At 38.9% G+C, this 18,570-nt stretch overlaps 2 protein-coding genes across 4 annotated transcripts; both read right to left on the bottom strand.

Moving 5' to 3' along the window:
- Nucleotides 1–888: 888 nt before the first annotated feature.
- On the bottom strand, nucleotides 889–7,206 carry LOC131313373 (cysteine-rich receptor-like protein kinase 10). The gene is made up of 8 exons (XM_058341651.1): nucleotides 6,354–7,206; nucleotides 4,425–4,794; nucleotides 3,115–3,255; nucleotides 2,868–2,983; nucleotides 2,567–2,777; nucleotides 2,207–2,444; nucleotides 1,601–1,748; nucleotides 889–1,260 (listed from the first exon to the last, which is right to left on the bottom strand). The coding sequence occupies exons 1-8, from the start codon at nucleotides 6,870–6,872 to the stop codon at nucleotides 934–936; spliced, it is 2,070 nt and encodes a 689-aa protein (XP_058197634.1). The 5' UTR covers nucleotides 6,873–7,206; the 3' UTR covers nucleotides 889–933.
- A 4,683-nt stretch (nucleotides 7,207–11,889) lies between these two features.
- Nucleotides 11,890–18,550, bottom strand: LOC131313382 (uncharacterized). 3 transcript variants are annotated; one of them, XM_058341672.1, is made up of 5 exons: nucleotides 17,934–18,548; nucleotides 16,801–16,916; nucleotides 13,501–14,013; nucleotides 13,178–13,409; nucleotides 11,890–12,379 (listed from the first exon to the last, which is right to left on the bottom strand). In XM_058341672.1, the coding sequence occupies exons 1-5, from the start codon at nucleotides 18,064–18,066 to the stop codon at nucleotides 12,045–12,047; spliced, it is 1,329 nt and encodes a 442-aa protein (XP_058197655.1). In that variant the 5' UTR covers nucleotides 18,067–18,548; the 3' UTR covers nucleotides 11,890–12,044. The 3 variants fall into 3 exon arrangements, with proteins under 3 accessions (XP_058197655.1, XP_058197654.1, XP_058197656.1); XM_058341671.1 differs by lacking the exon at nucleotides 11,890–12,379 and adding an exon at nucleotides 12,495–13,100 and having other exon boundaries at nucleotides 17,934–18,550; XM_058341673.1 differs by lacking the exons at nucleotides 11,890–12,379; nucleotides 13,178–13,409; nucleotides 13,501–14,013 and adding exons at nucleotides 15,652–16,238; nucleotides 16,343–16,684 and having other exon boundaries at nucleotides 17,934–18,501.
- Nucleotides 18,551–18,570: the final 20 nt, after the last annotated feature.

Here is an 18,570-nt window from a genome sequence, read left to right as displayed (position 1 = left end):
GTTGGGGCCGGTCCATAACCTAACCTTGTAAAACATATATTTGGATACAAGTTATTCTGACGCCTGACTGATTACTGAGGAGGTCTCACTAAATATATTGGCTAGTTGGAATAAAGCTTGTGGGGGTAAACCAAACCAAACCAAACCAAACCAAACCTTGTGTCCCAATCAATTGGGGGTGGAATAAAGCTTGTGGATATCAGTCTATCAGTCTATCTAAGTAAAAAATAAGCACTCTCATTTAGAAGAGAAGTTTTGTTATTTCAACTGACTTGAAAGAGGTGTGCGCAATGATGGAATGGGTAATTTGAGAAGATATTTTCTGATGCTTAAATTTTCTCGACACACCTTTAAATTTAGTGACGTCTTAGCGACGCCACGATTTTCGTTGGCTAAAACGCTTACCGACGAAATTGTATGTTTAGCGAGGGAAAGTCTTCAATACACACCCCTTTAAGGTGTGTACCATATGCACCTATTGTGTGGTTCATATTGTGCCACCTCATAAAAAATTACTTGTAGGACCGGTCATTCATAACATTTTATTTCGTATCGTAACTTTTATACTAAAAATTCGTAATTTTTCAACAATATGATTCGTAACTTTTTAGCAATAGATTCGTAACATTTTGAAATTCATAACATTTTGGTGTATTTTAATAAGGGTGCATATGATACACACCCAAATAAGGGGTGTGTATTGTAGCACTTCCCGTTTAGCGACTACTTTACGTGTGTTGGCAAAACTGTTTTTTCTTGTAGTTGGCTAACTTGCTGTGGACTGATCCAACTCTTGTCACTAGAAGAAAAATTACGTTAGATGACGAATGAAAATCGTCACAAATTGCATGTTTTTCATCACAAATAATATAGGTGACGAAAAAAAAATTTATCAACTAAAGGTTGTCGAGGATTCCTATCTGGTGACGAAATCTATATTTCGTCACCTATTGTGCCTTTTGATGCTTCATTTAGTATTGCCTGACTTGATGTGGATTGATCCGACTCTAGTTCTTCAATCCTATTCGACCCTGTACTGCTCCAATCAACAAATACAGGCTTTTGAGGAAGTACGAGAGTAGTGGAATCGCTATTGAGCATTTGAACTATTGTTGCCATGGACGGCCTGGCGCCCGGATCATCTTGGATGCACAATAAGGAAATATGGATGCATCTAGTGACTTTATTTCTTGCATAGGACCCTTCAAGAGTTGGATCCATCAAATCCATGGGCGTACCTCTCGTCCAGAGTTTCCAAGCCTACAACGATTCATTATATATATGTATTGATGAGGATGTTATAATATTGGCACTATAAGTAAGATACTCCCTATGTTATGTCCAATATTGCTGGTCTCTTTTTCAAGTTTTTACTTTTTAAAAGAACATCTAATTCATAAATTCACATTTTAATGGAACGGCATCATTTATAGCACTAATCCCTTATTTGACTTTAAAGAACATATTTAAAGCTACATATAAAAGATAAATTTAAGAACTTCCAACATAGACATACATTTTCGAACATCCCTAAATTGGATTGGAGACGAGCAATATGGGAGGGACGTAGTAGCAATAAGAATGTATAGCTAAAGCTTACGTAGCTGACAAGGCCTGCAGCACCATCTTGGTAAAAGTTGTAGTTCTTCTTGCCAGAAATGATCTTCAAAACTAAGAGACCGAAGCTAAACACATCGGACTTGATAGAGAATTGTCCATGCAATGCATACTCCGGAGACATGTAACCACTGCAAGCCACCATTATCAACTAATCACCAATATTGGAAAATGGACAAAAGTAGCTCTTTTCAAACGAGGTCAGACATGAAACAATTGAGGACATAATGCACCAAAATTTTGACTCAAAAAGTACGTGAACTCATTTAATACTCCCTTTTTATAATCTTTTTGGTACCAACTCTTTTTTTTTTTTTTATAACAAGAATATTACTTTCCTTGTTTTACTGTTGATTTATCCAATTATCCTATCAATTTTGAAAATGTATCAAGAGATGATGGAAAGTTAATTAAGTAAAATCATTCCCTGTATAGTAAAGTCCATAAATTGTCATTAAGCAGCTAGGCATAATCGCACATCGGTTTGGTTACCCCAAGGGTCGGCTTTCGATGAATTAGAATGATGTGTTGCTTGAGACTGTATAGAGTCGTGGAAAACAAACATGCGGGATGCAAGGGCACTACTTACAGAGTTCCCACGGGTCGCTTTGTATTTCCTTGAGTTTGATCAACTCCAAAGATCCTAGCCGTTCCAAAATCTGAAATTTTTGCATTCATATCACCATCCAACAAGATATTGCTAGCTTTGAGATCTCGGTGTATAATTCTAAGCCGTGAATCTTCGTGAAGGTACAACATCCCTCGGGCCACCTCTCCTATAATCTTGAAACGTCTTGTCCAATCTAACTTCGCTCTCTGTTGTGGGTCTGTGCATTGATCAATCCAAATGCAAGTTCAGATTAGAAGCAAGGAACTGATTTAACTTTCATGGCAATAAAAAGTACTCCTAATAAGCAACATTAACACACAGTTGTTTAGAATGCCAAACTGAATAAATAGTAGTCGAGGCTTTTGTTGGGCACAAACTCATAAATGAGTATCTTTTCTTCTCCTTCCAAGCAAAATCCCAGTAGCCTTACAAGGTTTCTATGCTGGAGCTTGGCTACCAATACCACCTCGTTCTTGAATTCTAGCGCACCTTGGCTTGAAGTTCCAGATAGCCTCTTCACAGCTACCTCTTGTCCATTTGGAAGTAAACCCTAATAATACAAAACATTTCGCGAAATTTTTAGATCCAATGTAGGACAACTTCTAAAAATTTCAAACAATTTTAGAAAAACGAGAAATACCTTGTAGACCGGACCGAATCCACCTTGACCAATTTTGTTATCGTTTGAGAAGTTGTTCGTGGCAAAATGAATTGTACCCAAATCATAAGACTCCACTGCTGAGATGTCATCCCTAACTGGACAATCAAATGTTGAAACAAGAATAAAGGGTCAAAACAAGAAAAGAAAAATTTCTTTAGTTTGTTTTGGCCAGAAGTTTCCTTACTTTAGCGTGGGGGGTAGTTTCGAAAATTTTCCTTGTTCTTACCATTGTTTTCTTTTATACAATTGTACTTTTTCTTCACCCTCTTAGTTAGGAAGCAGAAGCCTGCTATGAAAAGCATAATAGCGACCCCAATTGAAACTACAATGGCAGTGATTACTTGCAATGAGACGTCTCCTCCACTTCCTGCATTAGAAAAATTATTTCATCGACAATTTTCTTTAGCAAAAGGTAGTGCTAGCTGCTGACTTAGGCTACAGACAATCTGATTCGAGTAGTGCAGTGAGTTGTTTCAGCTGGTTTGCAAAAAATGTAAAATATACTATAAAGTGAGGTTTGTTTAACATTCTTCTAAAACAAACATTAATCGAGCTGGTCCTGATCTCAAGGTATCTTAGTGAATTGTTCAAGCTTCAGTCGAAAAAGTAATTAACGAGTTTGGAAAATATATGTTTTAAGACAATTGTTTGTAAGATAATGAGAATTAAATTTTAACAAGCCAAGTACAAGTCAACATCAAATAACTGGTGTCCATTAAAGACCACCATCGCCGACATTTTGCAAATATCGTCTTTAATCCCATATTCTTGGGCCTTTGTGGGAGTTTAGGCAGACATGTAATCTGTGTAATTCTATTCACAGGGAAAAAACTTTTGTACACACCACCTTCAAAAATTTTTGTGGCTCAATTTTTTGAGCTTTTGTGGCTTAATTTATGAGCTTTTGTGGCTCACTTTATGAAAGTGTGACGGTACACCCTTATGAATTTTGTGGCTTACTTTTATGGATTTTTGTGGCCACATATATGATATTTTGGGGTTGTTTATATATGTATTATATGGTAACATTTATGAATTTTGTGGCTCATTTTAAAGAATTTTGTGGCTTACTTTTACGAATTTTGTGGTAAAAAAGATGGCTAAAAGTAAAATAAAAACGGCTCTAGGTTACGAATTTGTGGCTTATTTTTACGAATTTGTTGGTCCACTTTTACGAATTTTTGTGGTGTTATTTACAATTTTTGTGGTTCAAAGTACAAATTTTATGACTTGTTATTATGAAATTTTTTGGTTTTTGGGGGTGTTTACTGTAGACGAGTTCTTATTTCAGACATGCCTCCACTTTTTCCACTTCTAAAAGTCTCTGTAACAGATTGACTTAGAGAGTTACAAAAAATATTCTTTTGACTCTTCAAAATAGATACAGTAGTATTTGGTGACATAAATAAGAAGGGACAAAGAATATGGAACGACAGGAGTAACAGAACATTGCTAAGGTTATGCTACGGTTACTGGACAATTCTAAGACCTTCAAAATTGAATTCCAAATCCATGCTCTACAAAAGAAAGTTTTACCAGGGTTGCTTGTAGTAGTAGTAGTACTAGGAGGAGGAGGGGAAGCTGGGTTGCTTGTAGTGGTAGTACTAGGAGGAGGAGGCGAAGCTGGGAGCGGAGCGGCACTGATGTTGGCGTTGAAAAACAGGTACGGCTCATACCTAACATAACAGCTCGGAAACAAAACTCTTGCTCCTTGCAATGTGTCACAGCAAGTCGGAAAAGTTGAGATACAACTCTGAAGGCAAGTATTGCAATCAGAATTAGAAATATCAGGCGTGCATTGCGCTAGCCCGTACACCAGCTGAAGGAGTGAGTAATTGGCTTTTGCAGTGGCGAATTTCCTACCTGAGTCATCACTCGAAGCCCGATCGCCAATATCGTCCATTATCTTTTCAAGTGAAATTCACACAAATAGTTAGTGAAGTGGTTTGCCAAAACTTAAACTAGATTTAAACTAGTTATGAGGATATAAAAATCAATTTTTTTGATATACCGCAAGGACAGATAAAACCAAACCCAATTACCACAAAGCCCAGAGGTTAAGTCCTCTCGTATTCGACCACAATTGGTGGCAGACGCAGAAAAGTACTGAAGAGGGATCCAAATAGCCAACTACGTAATTGTTTTGAATTCTGAAAGGATTATGGTAAATTCTATTTTGGAGGAACTAAGGTAAAATTATCATCTTCTTGAAGGGATTTAAAAAAACAAAAGTGTTACACACACAACGGTTGTGTAAAACACAACACACAACTAATCTCTAGCCGTCCATTGCTGTAATAAATGGTCAGGATTCGTTCAAACTTTCCCCCATAAAAGTTCAACTTTTTCTTGGAAGGGTTTTTTTAAAATCTAGACCGTCCAAATACATCTGGACGGTCAAAATTACGCACATAACCAACACAACAGTTGTGCAAGTAACATTTTTGTTAAAAATAAGAACTCATTATAAATAACGAAAATCATACAAATGATCCCTCTAATTTCACCCTTATCTCAAGTTCGTTCCTCTAGTTTCACTTGTAAAAATCCTAGCCATGAACTTTGGCATCTCAAGTTCACCCCTCTTGTTTCAATTGTAACAATCCTAACCCTCAACTTTGTTTGGCGTCTCAAATAGGTCAAATTGTTTAAGGGAACTACACAAATAGACAAAGATGTGCATATCCACCATTTTAAGGGGCAAACTGGACTTTTTAGCCAACAAGCCAGATTTAGGATTGTTACAATTGCCCAGGCCCCTGAAAAGCACAACTCCATCTATTTGCCGAGCTACCATAAACAATTTTACCTTTTTGAGATGTCAAACAAAGTTCATGGTTAGGATTGTTACAATTGAAACTAGAGGGATGAACTTAAGACAAGAGTGAAACCAAAGGGACCTTATGTAATTCCCAAAAATCTACGTAACCTTTGCAGCGTGCCAATTTCGATAATAAACAACGGGGGAGACTATTTGCAGTTTCGTATTTTCTCCCTTAGCCCGTTAAAAATTTTCAATTATACTCGACAGTTAGTTACCGAAATTGAGATACATTTTCAGCATACAATTACCGAAATATAATATTTTTTTCAACAGCTATTTACCGGAAATATATGTTCGACAGTTGTTTACCAAAGGTTGAACATATTTTCGACATGTAATTACCGAAATATAATCTTATTTTCAAAAGTTATTTACTGAAATGTTATGTATGATTTTCAACAACTATTTACCGAAATGTAGTGTGCTAAGGGAGAAAATACAGGACTGCAAATAGTCGCCCCCTAAACAACTTTAAATTGACTTGAAAACATGTATTAAAAAAAAATAAACTCAAATTGACAAGATATCGATGGCTTTGCAGTTCAAAAAAAGATATCAATGGCTTTGAAATAAAAAAAGAAAAAGAAAAAGAGAGCATGTAGATTCCGTAATCTGGTTCATAAAAGAGTTCAAAATATTACCTCACCCAAAACTTCACTCAAACGGGTCCCATTCTCAAATTTATTAGGATTGTACAAAATTGCCTGGAACCCTGTATCCAGAGTGGCGGAGATGGACACGTTGGAGTATCTTAGCATGCACTCGTCGTACCAGATCGTGACCCGCTTCGACCTGGGGCACCGTTCCACTGCATCTCTGGTAGCGAAAACCACACATTCTCGACACACGGTGACGGAGACATCACCGCGGCAGAGGAAGAGGCCGTAGGCAATGTCGGGTGGGCTGCTGCCGGCGGTGAAACTGTAAAAGCCGTTGGATGCGTTGTTGGAGTTGGAGGAGAGAACTGAGAAGAGGATGTTGAGGTTTGTTTGGTAGGTGCTGTTTGGGGCGTAGGTACTGGTTGTGCTAAGGTTTGTGTCTGGGCATTCTTTGGATACGAGAACTGGGTCAGCTTTGATTATTGGGAAGAGGCTGATCAAGCAAACCGTGCAAACAAACAAAGCCTTGTTTCTGGGGATTTTGGGGAGCAGATTATCCATTCTGGAGAACCTGAGCGTGCTTTTGGGAGTTTCAATTTTGAAGAAATCGGAGATTGGGAGTGGGTGAATAGATAATTTTTCGGTGGAGAGGATAGATTGCAAATCATGGACTGTATCTCCAGTCCACTTGGCTTGACTTGACTCGCTCAGAATTGACGCTCCATGAGTGGATCAAAAATTCTTTAAAGAGAAGACTTTCTTTATTAGACGGAGGCAATCTGATGGTTTTATTTGCCTAATAATAAGTATGGTTTGGAACTTGATATAAGAGTAGTTCAAAAGCCTCAAACATCAAGCAACTTCCAAGAAATTACAAAGTTGACGACTTCTTTGGATGTTGTGAAAAGCCGTTGCGTGTACCTCTTTGAGATAATTCATTCCAAGAGGAAGAAAAAATCAAGAAGCCACTCTTTCACAAAATCATAGCAGCCACAAATATTTTTCTTTCCCCTTTTTCTCCTCCCAAGAATTCACACCCTCGTACCGCGGTGGTAGAGAAATGCCATGATAGCAGTTCTAAACATTTTTTTTATTTTATAATTTTGACTTTGTTTTGTTTAGTTTTTTTTTATTTATAATTTTGATGGATTTTTCGTCCGTCTTTTCAGATCAACGACTTGTCATTTGATCTCTAAGAATTTTGTTTCTCGTCTTCTTGAAAGTTGATAGTTTCATTTTTGGACGAATATTTCGTCTCTAGATCGGGGTACTATTTCAGGGATGGCAATGCTTCACAATGATATCCGTGCGAACAGTGCTCTGATCCTACATGAAATTTCGTCTAAGGGGTTGATTTTTGATTTTTCTAACATAATGTGTAATATGTAAAAAGTATTTATTTAAAATTTTCCCACCGTATTTTGATTACCCAATAAAAAAATTTGAGGTGTGAAATATATTACGTGGTGTTATTTATTTTTATTTGCAAAAACGAAAGTAAAATGTAAAATTTTAGAAATAATACTTCTAGTTTACATAAAATCTCACTGTTCAAAAGAAATAGTTTACATAAATCTCAATTTCGCCCCTCTGTGAGGTAAAATGACAAATTTGCCCTTTCTTTCCGTTTATTTTATTTACTCTGCTAGTGAGAGGGATAAAATAGAGACAGAATGTAAACTAAAGAATTGAAATTGACACAATTGACACTTTATGAAAATAAAATTTCATGTAAATTAGAGGGACTATTACTAAAATTTATCTTAATATAAAATAAACTCTAACGATTCATCACCATAATACGTGTGGGTCTCATGGGTAACACTTGACCCTATATAGTTGCATCCTTTTCGTGAATAGAGTTTTTAGGCCTCGTTTAATAACAGTGATAGATAAATGGGATTCGTAAAGAGATGAGATTAGGATTGAGATTGGCAATGAAAATGAATTGATAATGAATATGTTTGTTTGGGATGAGATTAGATAATGAGATTATTAATATCATATTTGTTTGAGATGAGATTAGATAATATAATTGGATTAATAAAAGAGATTGGTAATGAGAAATGATTGATAATGAGGAAAGGTTGTGATGGGATTATCAATACCATCTCCAAGAGGATATTGGTAATACCCTTATTTAGGGGGCTTGCTCATCCCATGGAATTCACAGTCCGACTGTTAGTCCAATCCCAAGACCAAATCTAGTTAACAAACGGGGCCTTAGGGTGTTGTTAGGTTGGTTTACTACAAATTTTTCCCCCAAATGAATGTTAGTTTGTTTATTGCACTCCCAACAAGGTCAGACAATTTCTAAATGTTAGGTTTTTTTTTTTTTTTTTTGCTGAGCGAATATAAAATTTATTAACTTATAACACGAAGTTACAAGAAAATAAGATCAAGGGTACACCGGCCTGCCAACAGGCTTGGCCCAAACCAGAAAAAAACCCCAAACACCAAAAATAGGGCCAAGCCCAAACACCTAAACCCAACCCTAGCCCAAACCCAAACCTTGCGGGAACAAAACTCCCATCGCCGCCGCACCCAGCGCGCCTACCAACAACCACTGCCCAGCCCACCGCCGCCGTAGACCACCATACAACACAGCCACACCAAACAGCCTCTAGCCTCAACCCGCCACCTCCTGCTGCCACCGTCGCCGGCTGGGAGAACCCAAACCGGTTTTGCACGCACGCTCCTATCCTCCGAACAAACCAAGGCTGAGGGCAGTCCACGAAAATGATCTGGAGCAGCGAGGAGAAGAAACAACAATCATCGGCAACCGTAGAAACCCAAGTCGTGCCCACGAGATACCGACTGGTGGGAAACAACCGCCCAAAGCCCCAAACACCTGCTCGCCGCCCTCCACCACGTCGTTAGGCCCAAGACCGGATCCATCCAGGAGAGTATCCGACGGGAGAAGCCCACGAAACAGAGAAAGGAAAGGGCACGGTGAGAAAGGCTACGCCGGCGAAGACAAAACAGGGAAAAAGGGATCAAATCTGACCCGAAGAGAGAAGGTAAGGGAAAAAGGGAGCGGGAGAAAGCCCGGGGGAGGAGGTGAGAGGGACGCCTCCCCCCGGCGGCGGCGATGGTGGGAAGATACCTGAGGTTAAGAGAGAGAGGGAGAGAAAGGGTCTTTTCTAAATGTTAGGTTTCCCCGTGTTATTTAGGTTTAGGTGTGCTCTAAAACAATTATTTATTTATTTATTTTTGTGTATGTCGAAAAGGGCTAGTGGGGGATTTGAACTTTGAGGCCCCGGTTGGATAGATTCTTGTTTTTTTTTTTTTTTCTTTGATCTCAATCTAATGTTGTATGGTTTTGAAGTTGATTTAAAAGTCACGCTTATACAGATTTCCTGGCCCTGAACAGTAAACAAAATAAAGATTAAAAAAAGAAAAATCAAATCAACTCTTTCAAACCATGTTTTCTGATACTACTTTATATCGAGGGGTTAATTGTTAGTAGGAATTTTGTGCTTTCTGTTGTGATTGTTACCCCTCTCTAGGTTCTGGTATTGTCAAAGAACAACAATGGCTATGACGGCAAGTAGTGCAGGAAAGGAACCAATTCATGTTGGCCTTCCTGAGGAGGAAGAAGCAAATATGTCTGCCCCTTAGGGCAACGCCGCCACCTTCTTACTCCTCCTGAGTGAGGGACAAAATTGAGCTGATCGACAGATAACGAGAGGCTCCTATTCTACTTTCTTCTTCAGGTTACACACCATTCTGATCTCTATTCTGAAATCCGTATTGCCGGTGGTTGGGTTCGTGATAAGCTTCTAGACAGACAACGTGCTTCTGATCGTATCGAGGTTGTTGTGGACAACATGAATGGCAGAAAATTTTGTGAAAAAGTCAAATCTGTTATTGTCCTCTTGTGGGGAAAGAGTATAGAAAATAATTACAGGCATCTGAAACAAATTCTTGCGATGTTTGGAGAGAGCGAGGATGTTGCTGTTCGACATGCGCATTGATTTTGTGGAGTTAAGATCGGAGCACTGCACTGAGAGTAGCGGTCGCAGCCTCGTTCCTGGAGTGAAATATGAAGTGGATGCATCTCTAAGGGATTTTACCATTAACAGCTTGTTCTACGACGTCAACACCACTTCAGTTGAAGATTTTACTGGAAAAGGCATGAGAGACATTCACTGTGTTCGGAAACCTATTCTGAGATAAATTTCAAAAAGTTGTTTTTGAATGCTGAACACTGTGTGGGGGCCAGAAGAGGTTCCCAAGGCTTCCCAAGGCCGGCAAGGAACAGTTGTTTGACTTTAAAATTTGAGTGTTGAACCTGGTGTACAGGGGCCCCACCACTCCCACCCTCCTCATATTCCAATTGAGTCCGGATCCCTTATCCGAATGTGTCTGTCCCAGTTCACTACTGGACCGCCACGTATTCCTATTCGATTTTAATTTCAACCCTGTTTATATATATATATTAAAAAATATTGTTAAAATATTAAGCGTTCCAAATTTTAATCTGTTTGAATCGATAGAAAGATTTTTGTTTTTTGATCATTTTATCCTAAATGGTTATAATTAAATTTTGACTCTAAGACTCTCGTTGATTAGCCCTAAGAAAGTTGTAGAATCAAATATATCTTAGGGCTAATCAACGAGAGCCAGAAAGTTAAAATTTAATTATGACCATTTAGGATAAAATGATTAAAAAACTAAAATCTTTCCACCGGTTCAAACGGATTAAAATTTGGAACACTTAATTTTTTAACCATAATTTTTAATATATAAAATGTCCGGACTCATTGAATTGAGTGAGTTGAATTGGAGTATTGGGACGCTTTTACTCCTTTAAAAAGTAAAACTGTTTTGAGGTTGATAAAACTAGTAACTGGATTTCACCTGTTACTCGAAAACGTTGAAAAAAATCTGAGTCTAATAAAAATTGCCATTTCAAAATTCAATTTCAAAAAATGGATTCCATTGAAAAAAATGCAATCTCAATTTCAAGCTTGCCTTCCCACCCTCCTAGTAATTGATATAATCCATCAAAGGTAAAGGGTATCATATGAGATAAAGAATGGTAATTCATATGATTTCTGATAACGCTAAAACAGTTTTTGTAAATGCCAAAATTTTCATGTACGTTAACTTGCTCCACTACTTATTTAATTATTTCAAACAAGTATATTAACTAAATAAGTTCATTTAGAGTGCAATATTATTTCCAAATGTTTCACACAGTAGCACCTCTTAATGTAGTGAAAAATCTCGAAGGCTCTAAATCTCTATTAGATGAGCTCCATATGATCTACCGGAAGCGGAATCGATTGCAGGCTATAATGTACACTATGCGCAATTCCAAAGTCCTACTTAAATTGAAATTTGTCAATTCATGATTAAGCTATCTGAGTTCCAAAAAAAAAATTTGGGACGATTTCCAGTAGAACAGACATGTGAAAAGGGAAAAATAAGTTTGTTCAGAACAGACATTTTTGAATCCCGCAGTTTGATTCTTGAGAGAGGGAGAGAAGTCGCACTATTGATACCGACGGGGGTAAGGTGCTCGATTGAAACACCACATTTTCGTATGCCGAATGAGGCCCCAATACAAGTGAAAATTGAAATTGATACGTTGTAAAAATAAATTTGATCCCAATAGTAGAACCTGTCTCAAATTCCATAAGCGTACATCTCAATACATCAACCATTAATAATTAAAGTTCAAACAAACAACCACAGAGTACATAAGAAACCACATTTGGCCAATTATCAAAATAGGTAAAAGATAACAGTAGCAACAACCACAATGAAACAAAAGGTCATAGCAAGAATAAGCCACAGCGGAAAGGAAACTCTGCCCGGAGGAGTGTATTCCGATGACGACCCAGCCGCATCATCTAAGAACGGGAGAACAGGAGGTGGGACGATCTGCTCTACTTGGCCGGTGTAAGCCAACCAAGCATTGTATGCCTCATCCCATGAGGCAAATTTGTTATGCACAGCACCTGGGAACCGAATAACCTGATCACTACAAGCTGCCCAAGAATCGTAGATGCCTGGATTCCTCCCCACGAACACAACATAGAATTTTTTCCCTCTCATTCCTATATCATTACGACGATAAATATGAATATGAGTACAGTGTGTCAACGAAAGTGCAATACAAGTAACACAATAAAACAAACCAACATAGATTTAATTTTGGTAACCGTTCGAACATAAACACAAATATAACACAATTTTTCAACCATAGTACACTAAAAAAGCAGCAGATTCACCATGAATCTAATCACCTCACATAAATTGGAAATAAAATTGTCTCATAGTAAAAATAGTTTAATTAAGATCAATCATCATAAGACTCCCACATCCATTGAGCCAATTCAGTCCGCCTTTGAGCCATCAATTGTGTGTTATGTGGCGACATGTTAAAGGGCTCAACCGGACCCACATTTGCCACATTCCCTTCCTCGTTCTCTCCACCCTCCCATTGTCCGTCGTCCTCAAAGTCATCAAAAAAATCATCCCTCCCTCTGTTCATTATTATCCAATTGTGAATAACACAACATGCTGTTACAATTCCAGGTTGACGGGCTTCATTATAACTCGGCATGTGCTTAAGGATGGGGAACCTTGCTTTCAGGACTCCAAAGCATCGCTCTATCACATTCCTCAACGACGAATGCTTGTAATTGAACAACTCCATGGGCGTGTGAAACTCCGTATTATGCCCATTAAATTCGTCTCTGTGATAACGTCTTCCTCGATAAGGAGCTAAATACCCCGGCATGTTTGTATATCCAGCATCCACCAAATAGTACTTATCTAAAATGGTACAGGTTAGATTTAATAGGGTGCGATATTGATTGATTACAATTGAAAAGCTAATTATTGTTACGTACTGAGTGGGGGGTGCGGAAAGTTATAGCCCGGGGTCGTTACTGCTGATTGGAATACACGTCCATCATGGGCGCTTCCTTCCCAACCAGGCAACACAAAAGTGAACTTCATATCGAAAGAACAAGCAGCCATAACATTCTGTGTTATTGTGGACTTCCTCCCTCGATACGCAACTTGTCTATGACGGGGTACCCAAGCTTCTATGTGGGTTCCATCTATAGCTCCAACACAATCCTGAACAAAATTCCAAATACAAAATAAGGCCTAATTTGGTCACGGGAATTATTGGCGAACGAAGTGATTGAAGTATATTTGTTTAACTAACCTGGAACCACGGGTAATATCTACCGTCATTTAATATTTCGGGTGGCGTGACATCAAGGTTAGGTGGTTGAATAATGTGTGGTGCCAAGTTGCAAAGAGCACGACGCATCCACTTGAAATGGTCGCTAATGGTCGACGTGGATCGTTGGAACCGATCAGCAGCCACTCGATGGCGTTGGGAATGGCCACATATGTATAAGAAAATAGCCAACGACTCCTCTAGGCAAACACGTTTATGATCCCATTGTAGTTGGCCTCTAGCAACAAGTTCAGCCACCAATCCTCTAAACGTATAAGCATCAACACGGAGAACGTCTTTTATGGTTTGAGGGTGTCTTTCCAACAAAAAATTTGTGTACACTTGACCGGTTAATTCACAGGTCCGTTGTGGCATTTTTATTTTTTCTTCTTCCATTAAGTCCAAAAATTCGAGATCAAGTAATTCGTCGTCATCGCTACTAACAGCTTCATCCTCATTATGCCATGGATGAGTGCTGGATGACATGGGTGTAGGCTGGATGTGTACAACAGTTAGATAAATGCAATTCTAAAGCTGAGGGCATGGAGTAAGAATTGAACAAACTAAAGTGTTTCATAACACAAAAATTAGAATTTAAAAAAAAATAAAATGGCTATCATATATAAAGTTAGATGCACTCCAACTTGTTCACGAGGAAAAGGAAACAACAATCTAGAGTGCCACTGTTAGTGAAATATGAAGGAATTGCTTTCCTCTTATTTGAGCAGCTAAAGGAACTTGTTTGTGGTAAAATTCATTTTTCTACTCCCATCAGAGGAAGAGGATTTTCAAGTCGCTTTTAATCTGCTTGATGATTCAGCCAATGCTGCTCGAAGTTGGCCAGAGATGAAGTTCCATAATTTTGCTCAACTCTTTGTGTCATTACGTTTCTTTACTTAATTATCTCCTGCATTTGGTTAAGAAACAGTTATTTCAAATTACTCGAGGGCTTCATAGTATAGTCTCATTCCAAGTACAAAGCTCTTTTCATGGGCGAACCTAAACTCAAGAGCAATTGTTTTTGAAGATATACTCCTCAACTTCATCTTGATATCCAGGCAATTGATAACCCGACAAAAGTTGTTTTAAACAAGAATGAGTATGCCCACGCAAACTAGATGTGGTGTACATGCAGTAGCTCATCAGCCATATCCCTTTAAGATACTCCTTTAAGGAACATGTACATGCAGCCATGTCCATAGAAGGAGGAAAATCTTCTCTCCCATTTGACTAGGATACGTAATCAACAATCACAGTAAGCGAGGAAAATGAATGAAACATTACTAGAGTCAAAAGCACAGACATACATGTTTCTATAATCGGATTGACTTCCCCCATAAGATAATCCTTTTTCAGGTCAACAAAAATAATCACATCCAAATCCCTAAACTTAATGCCAGTTTTTTTTTTTTTTTTATAATCAACTTAATGCCTGCTAGTGCCTGCTTTATTTGGTATTTAGCTTATTGCCGCTAGCCATTGACACTGTTACTAAATTGTGGTAACTTTATAGTCCCTGTTTGATGACCAGTCTAGAAGGTAGCCCTGTTATAAACGGCTGCATGTTTTGAAGGCTGTGCAGTAATAGTCTAGGACTGTGAATCTCCCAAAATGGGGGGGCAGGCAAACTCAGGAGGGGTGTCTTTCATACTCCAGTCCGGAGTATTCCCTCCCAATTGATACATTGTCACATTAATCCCTCCAATTAATGTGACAGTCCTACACAATCCCTACCTCCAACCAAACTACCAATTTCACTGCTAATCCCAATTCAAATCCCTTCCTCACTACCAATCCCAATTCGAATCCCTTCCTTACAACCAATCCGCTTCAATCTATAACACGTATCAGGTGTTGACATCCCACTAACTTCCCTCAAGAAGTATATCCCCACCGCATGGGCGCAGTCGCTGTTAGGGTCCAGTATTTGGGCAGTCTGAAAGGCATTCATGTCTCAACTACTTTTCAATGAACTTTAAGCTACTACACATGCAAATGGAGTTTGAAGTAGCAGGAAACACAAAGCATATGAAGCACAAAGCATATGATCATGACTCAACATTCGCAAAAATCAACAAACTAAAGTGTCACATAACATGAAATTAGAAGTTCAAAAAAAAAACCAAAAAAAAAACAATGGCCACTAATGGCCTTCTTACACAACCGCCTAATTGTCTAGCCTTCCTAATTGGTCAATCCAGCTGTGAGACCCAACCAATCCTGTTATGCGGCTGGTGATTCATGAACCCTTCCCTCCAAGAATGTCCTTCAGGACCCATCATAAGGGCATATGCCTTCCAGTATTGTGTATCCCCAACAATCCCCTGAATGTCATCCAGGGCAGCAATGGTATCTTTTATGGTGAATTGTGGGATTACAGATTGTTGACGGTTGATAGTTAAAGCCTCGTAGTACCCTGCCTTTCTTTCATTAGCAAGTGCCACGCTCTCATAAGCATGTATTTGCCCACCCCTAACTTGTTTCGCAACACTCCCACCACTCCCGTCAGATTTTCGCTTTCGCGAGTCAGTATACATGCTATCGTCCCCCCGAATGGACTTTGGCGGGCCAAACATGGCTCGCTCTTCATCGGAAGTGGCTGCACCACGGGTACCGGGTTGTGCGAAGGCACCGGTCGCCATAGAGTTGTGGAGAAGCTCATCCAACAACTCGAAATGGTCAATGCCTTTATTGCGAAGTTTCTCATACTTACTGTTGGCCTACATGGAATATAGGTAATGGGAAATGTTCGTTAGTATATCGGGGCAAAAGGGGATTTATCTAATATTAGTAACCATTAAATAAAACACTTAGGTTTTGATACCTTAATTATTTCATCCCATACTCCATCAGGAGCTGTGACAGTTTGAAGCTCTGCATCCCAACCCAATCCGGTATGAACTTTTTTTAACTGACAGAATAACCTGTAAGGTCCTTTGAGGCGTTCAAACTTTTGTTGCATTTTGGTGATGCTATACCCAACCCGAGGAACCTGGCGTGTGAATTCTTTGTGGATAGAAGTCCATTGGTGTTGATTGAATGTTTTAGTCTTACGTGTGTTCACACTTTGTTCTTTGCTTGATTCGTCAAGGAGTATTTTGAGAAATATCTCCTCATTGGCATAACTCCACATGTCTACATCAATTTTTGTGCGGTCCATGGTGGCCTAACAGGTGGGACAAATGATTTGCAACGTAAACAACTACAAAACATATATTACGGGAACAAAATATGCTACCTAGGGCCATATACAGAGGGAACAGAGATTTTTAAATCCTTTACCAATTGAACGTTGTTCTCGCCGGTACAAGAGTTGGCTGAAGAAGTAGGAGAGGGGGAACTTCGCTTCCTCTTCAATGGTTGGCTCCCAGGTGGTTTACCTTCAGAGGGCTTGTCCCCTAAAATGAACAAATGAAACACCAACATTAAATCAATTAAAATTGGATACCTCATCCAACCAATTTACGCTCTTCCAAATAATCTAAGCTGTCTGAATTACAGGGAGCAAGCTTTCTTATTCACCATAGGTGCCACTCCTATAATTTCTTACACAAATCAATTCTAACTTACAAGATCTACATTCCATCCATCAGAACATGACTCATTACGGAAAAGCACTCATAATTAATCTACCAAAAAACAATAACCACAGCTTCGTAACCATTAAGGTCAAAAGAGAGAGTCTAAAAAAAGTTAAGAAAAATACGAACTCCAAAAAAAAATAGCCTATTGAAAAATTTCTGGTGTAATAACAGCCGAAGGGGATTTTTTCAAACACCAAGATTCAGCTACTTGACAAAGTTTGTCTCAGCTCCTTGAAAACAATACTTGGGCCTAGGTGAACTGAAGCTACAAAAAGTGTGAGTTTAGTTATCAATACAAGAGAAGAAATGTGAAGGAAGGAAGGTGCCCCTCATGTTTGTTCAACCCAGAGGCACCCACAGGTATCAATGACTAGATCATGATATTAATCCCAACAAAGTACGGTGACTAAGATTCAGGATTTCCACCACACAGGCAGCCCGAAAGTACATTTTATTTGGGCGAAGGCCGTACGAGATCTTTCACATTATTTTGGGACTTTTAAAAAAAAAAAATCTGGTGCAAACCGATTGAAAACTTTTTAGTTAATCGCACATTCCATTGGAGTTCCATTTACTTCAGCTCTGTACGAGTATCAACAATACTACAGAAAAAATAAATATGTACGTATGAAAAAATAATTATGTAGATTGAAGAATTTCTGGTGTCAAATATTTCTGCTGTAAACCGATTGGCAAATTTCTGCCGTAAACCGATTCAAAAATTTATGATTTTGGGACGAAAACAGCCGATTGGAAACCCTAACCTAGGGTTTTCGACCCAATCGAAACAACCGAAATTGGAAAAATCGTTCGATTTTCTGGTGTATTTACCTCTAGATCTTCGAATCTTTGTTGAGCGGAGAAGCCATTTGCCACATCTCAAGGAGGAATTCGTCGGGTCTTCCGTGGTGGCTGGATTTGGTGTTGGTTTGGGCTCCCCTTGGAATGCAGTCCACCTCCTCATTTATACAACCAAACCCTTCACATTAGGTCTTCCAGCTGGTTTGAGAAGATGTTTGAGAAGATGGGTCTTCAATTTTACAGCTACAGATTCGCAACTTCGAGACCTGGGAAGCGTACGCGTGATATTCGCTCTCTACGCCTGATTCGTTCTCTGTAGACTTTACAAAATAGGCTTGTGGAGGTTGGATGAATTAACGTTGGAGATAGATGGGTTGGGAAGACTTAATTGAAGAGAGAGAGAGAGAGAGAGAGAGAGAGAGAGAGAGTGTGAGTGAGAGAGAGAGAGATGGTTGGAACAGAGGAAATGCGTCTGATTCTTCTCTGTATCCCCACCTACAAACGAGACACTGTTCATGGAGGGATGACTTTTGCAGAGAAGATGAGTGGTTGGGAGTAATGGGAGGAAACTAAGTGTCCAACTTGCCGTCTTTAACCTTTCCTTTTTTCTTTTTTTCTTTTCTGCCTACAGTCTTAGTCAGGGCCCCACTCATTTTCAAAATAACTC

The sequence above is a fragment of the Rhododendron vialii genome, chromosome 13a (genome assembly GCF_030253575.1).
Source record: "Rhododendron vialii isolate Sample 1 chromosome 13a, ASM3025357v1".
NCBI lineage: Eukaryota > Viridiplantae > Streptophyta > Magnoliopsida > Ericales > Ericaceae > Rhododendron > Rhododendron vialii.
This window is presented reverse-complemented; position numbering and strand designations above follow the sequence as displayed.

Excerpts from the sequence above, each read along its gene's own strand:
- LOC131313373 (XM_058341651.1), bottom strand. The coding sequence starts at position 6,872 with ATGGATAATCTGCTCCCCAAAATCCCCAGAAACAAGGCTTTGTTTGTT. Across the intron at positions 4,795-6,353 it reads TGAGTGAAGTTTTGGGTGAG|ATAATGGACGATATTGGCGA; the intron begins GTAATATTTTGA and ends TCACTTGAAAAG. Across the intron at positions 2,778-2,867 it reads GATTCGGTCCGGTCTACAAG|GGTTTACTTCCAAATGGACA; the intron begins GTATTTCTCGTT and ends TTGTATTATTAG.
- LOC131313382 (XM_058341671.1), bottom strand. The coding sequence starts at position 18,066 with ATGAGGAGGTGGACTGCATTCCAAGGGGAGCCCAAACCAACACCAAAT. Across the intron at positions 16,917-17,933 it reads AAAGATTCGAAGATCTAGAG|GGGACAAGCCCTCTGAAGGT; the intron begins GTAAATACACCA and ends TGTTCATTTTAG. Across the intron at positions 13,410-13,500 it reads GATATTACCCGTGGTTCCAG|GATTGTGTTGGAGCTATAGA; the intron begins GTTAGTTAAACA and ends AATTTTGTTCAG.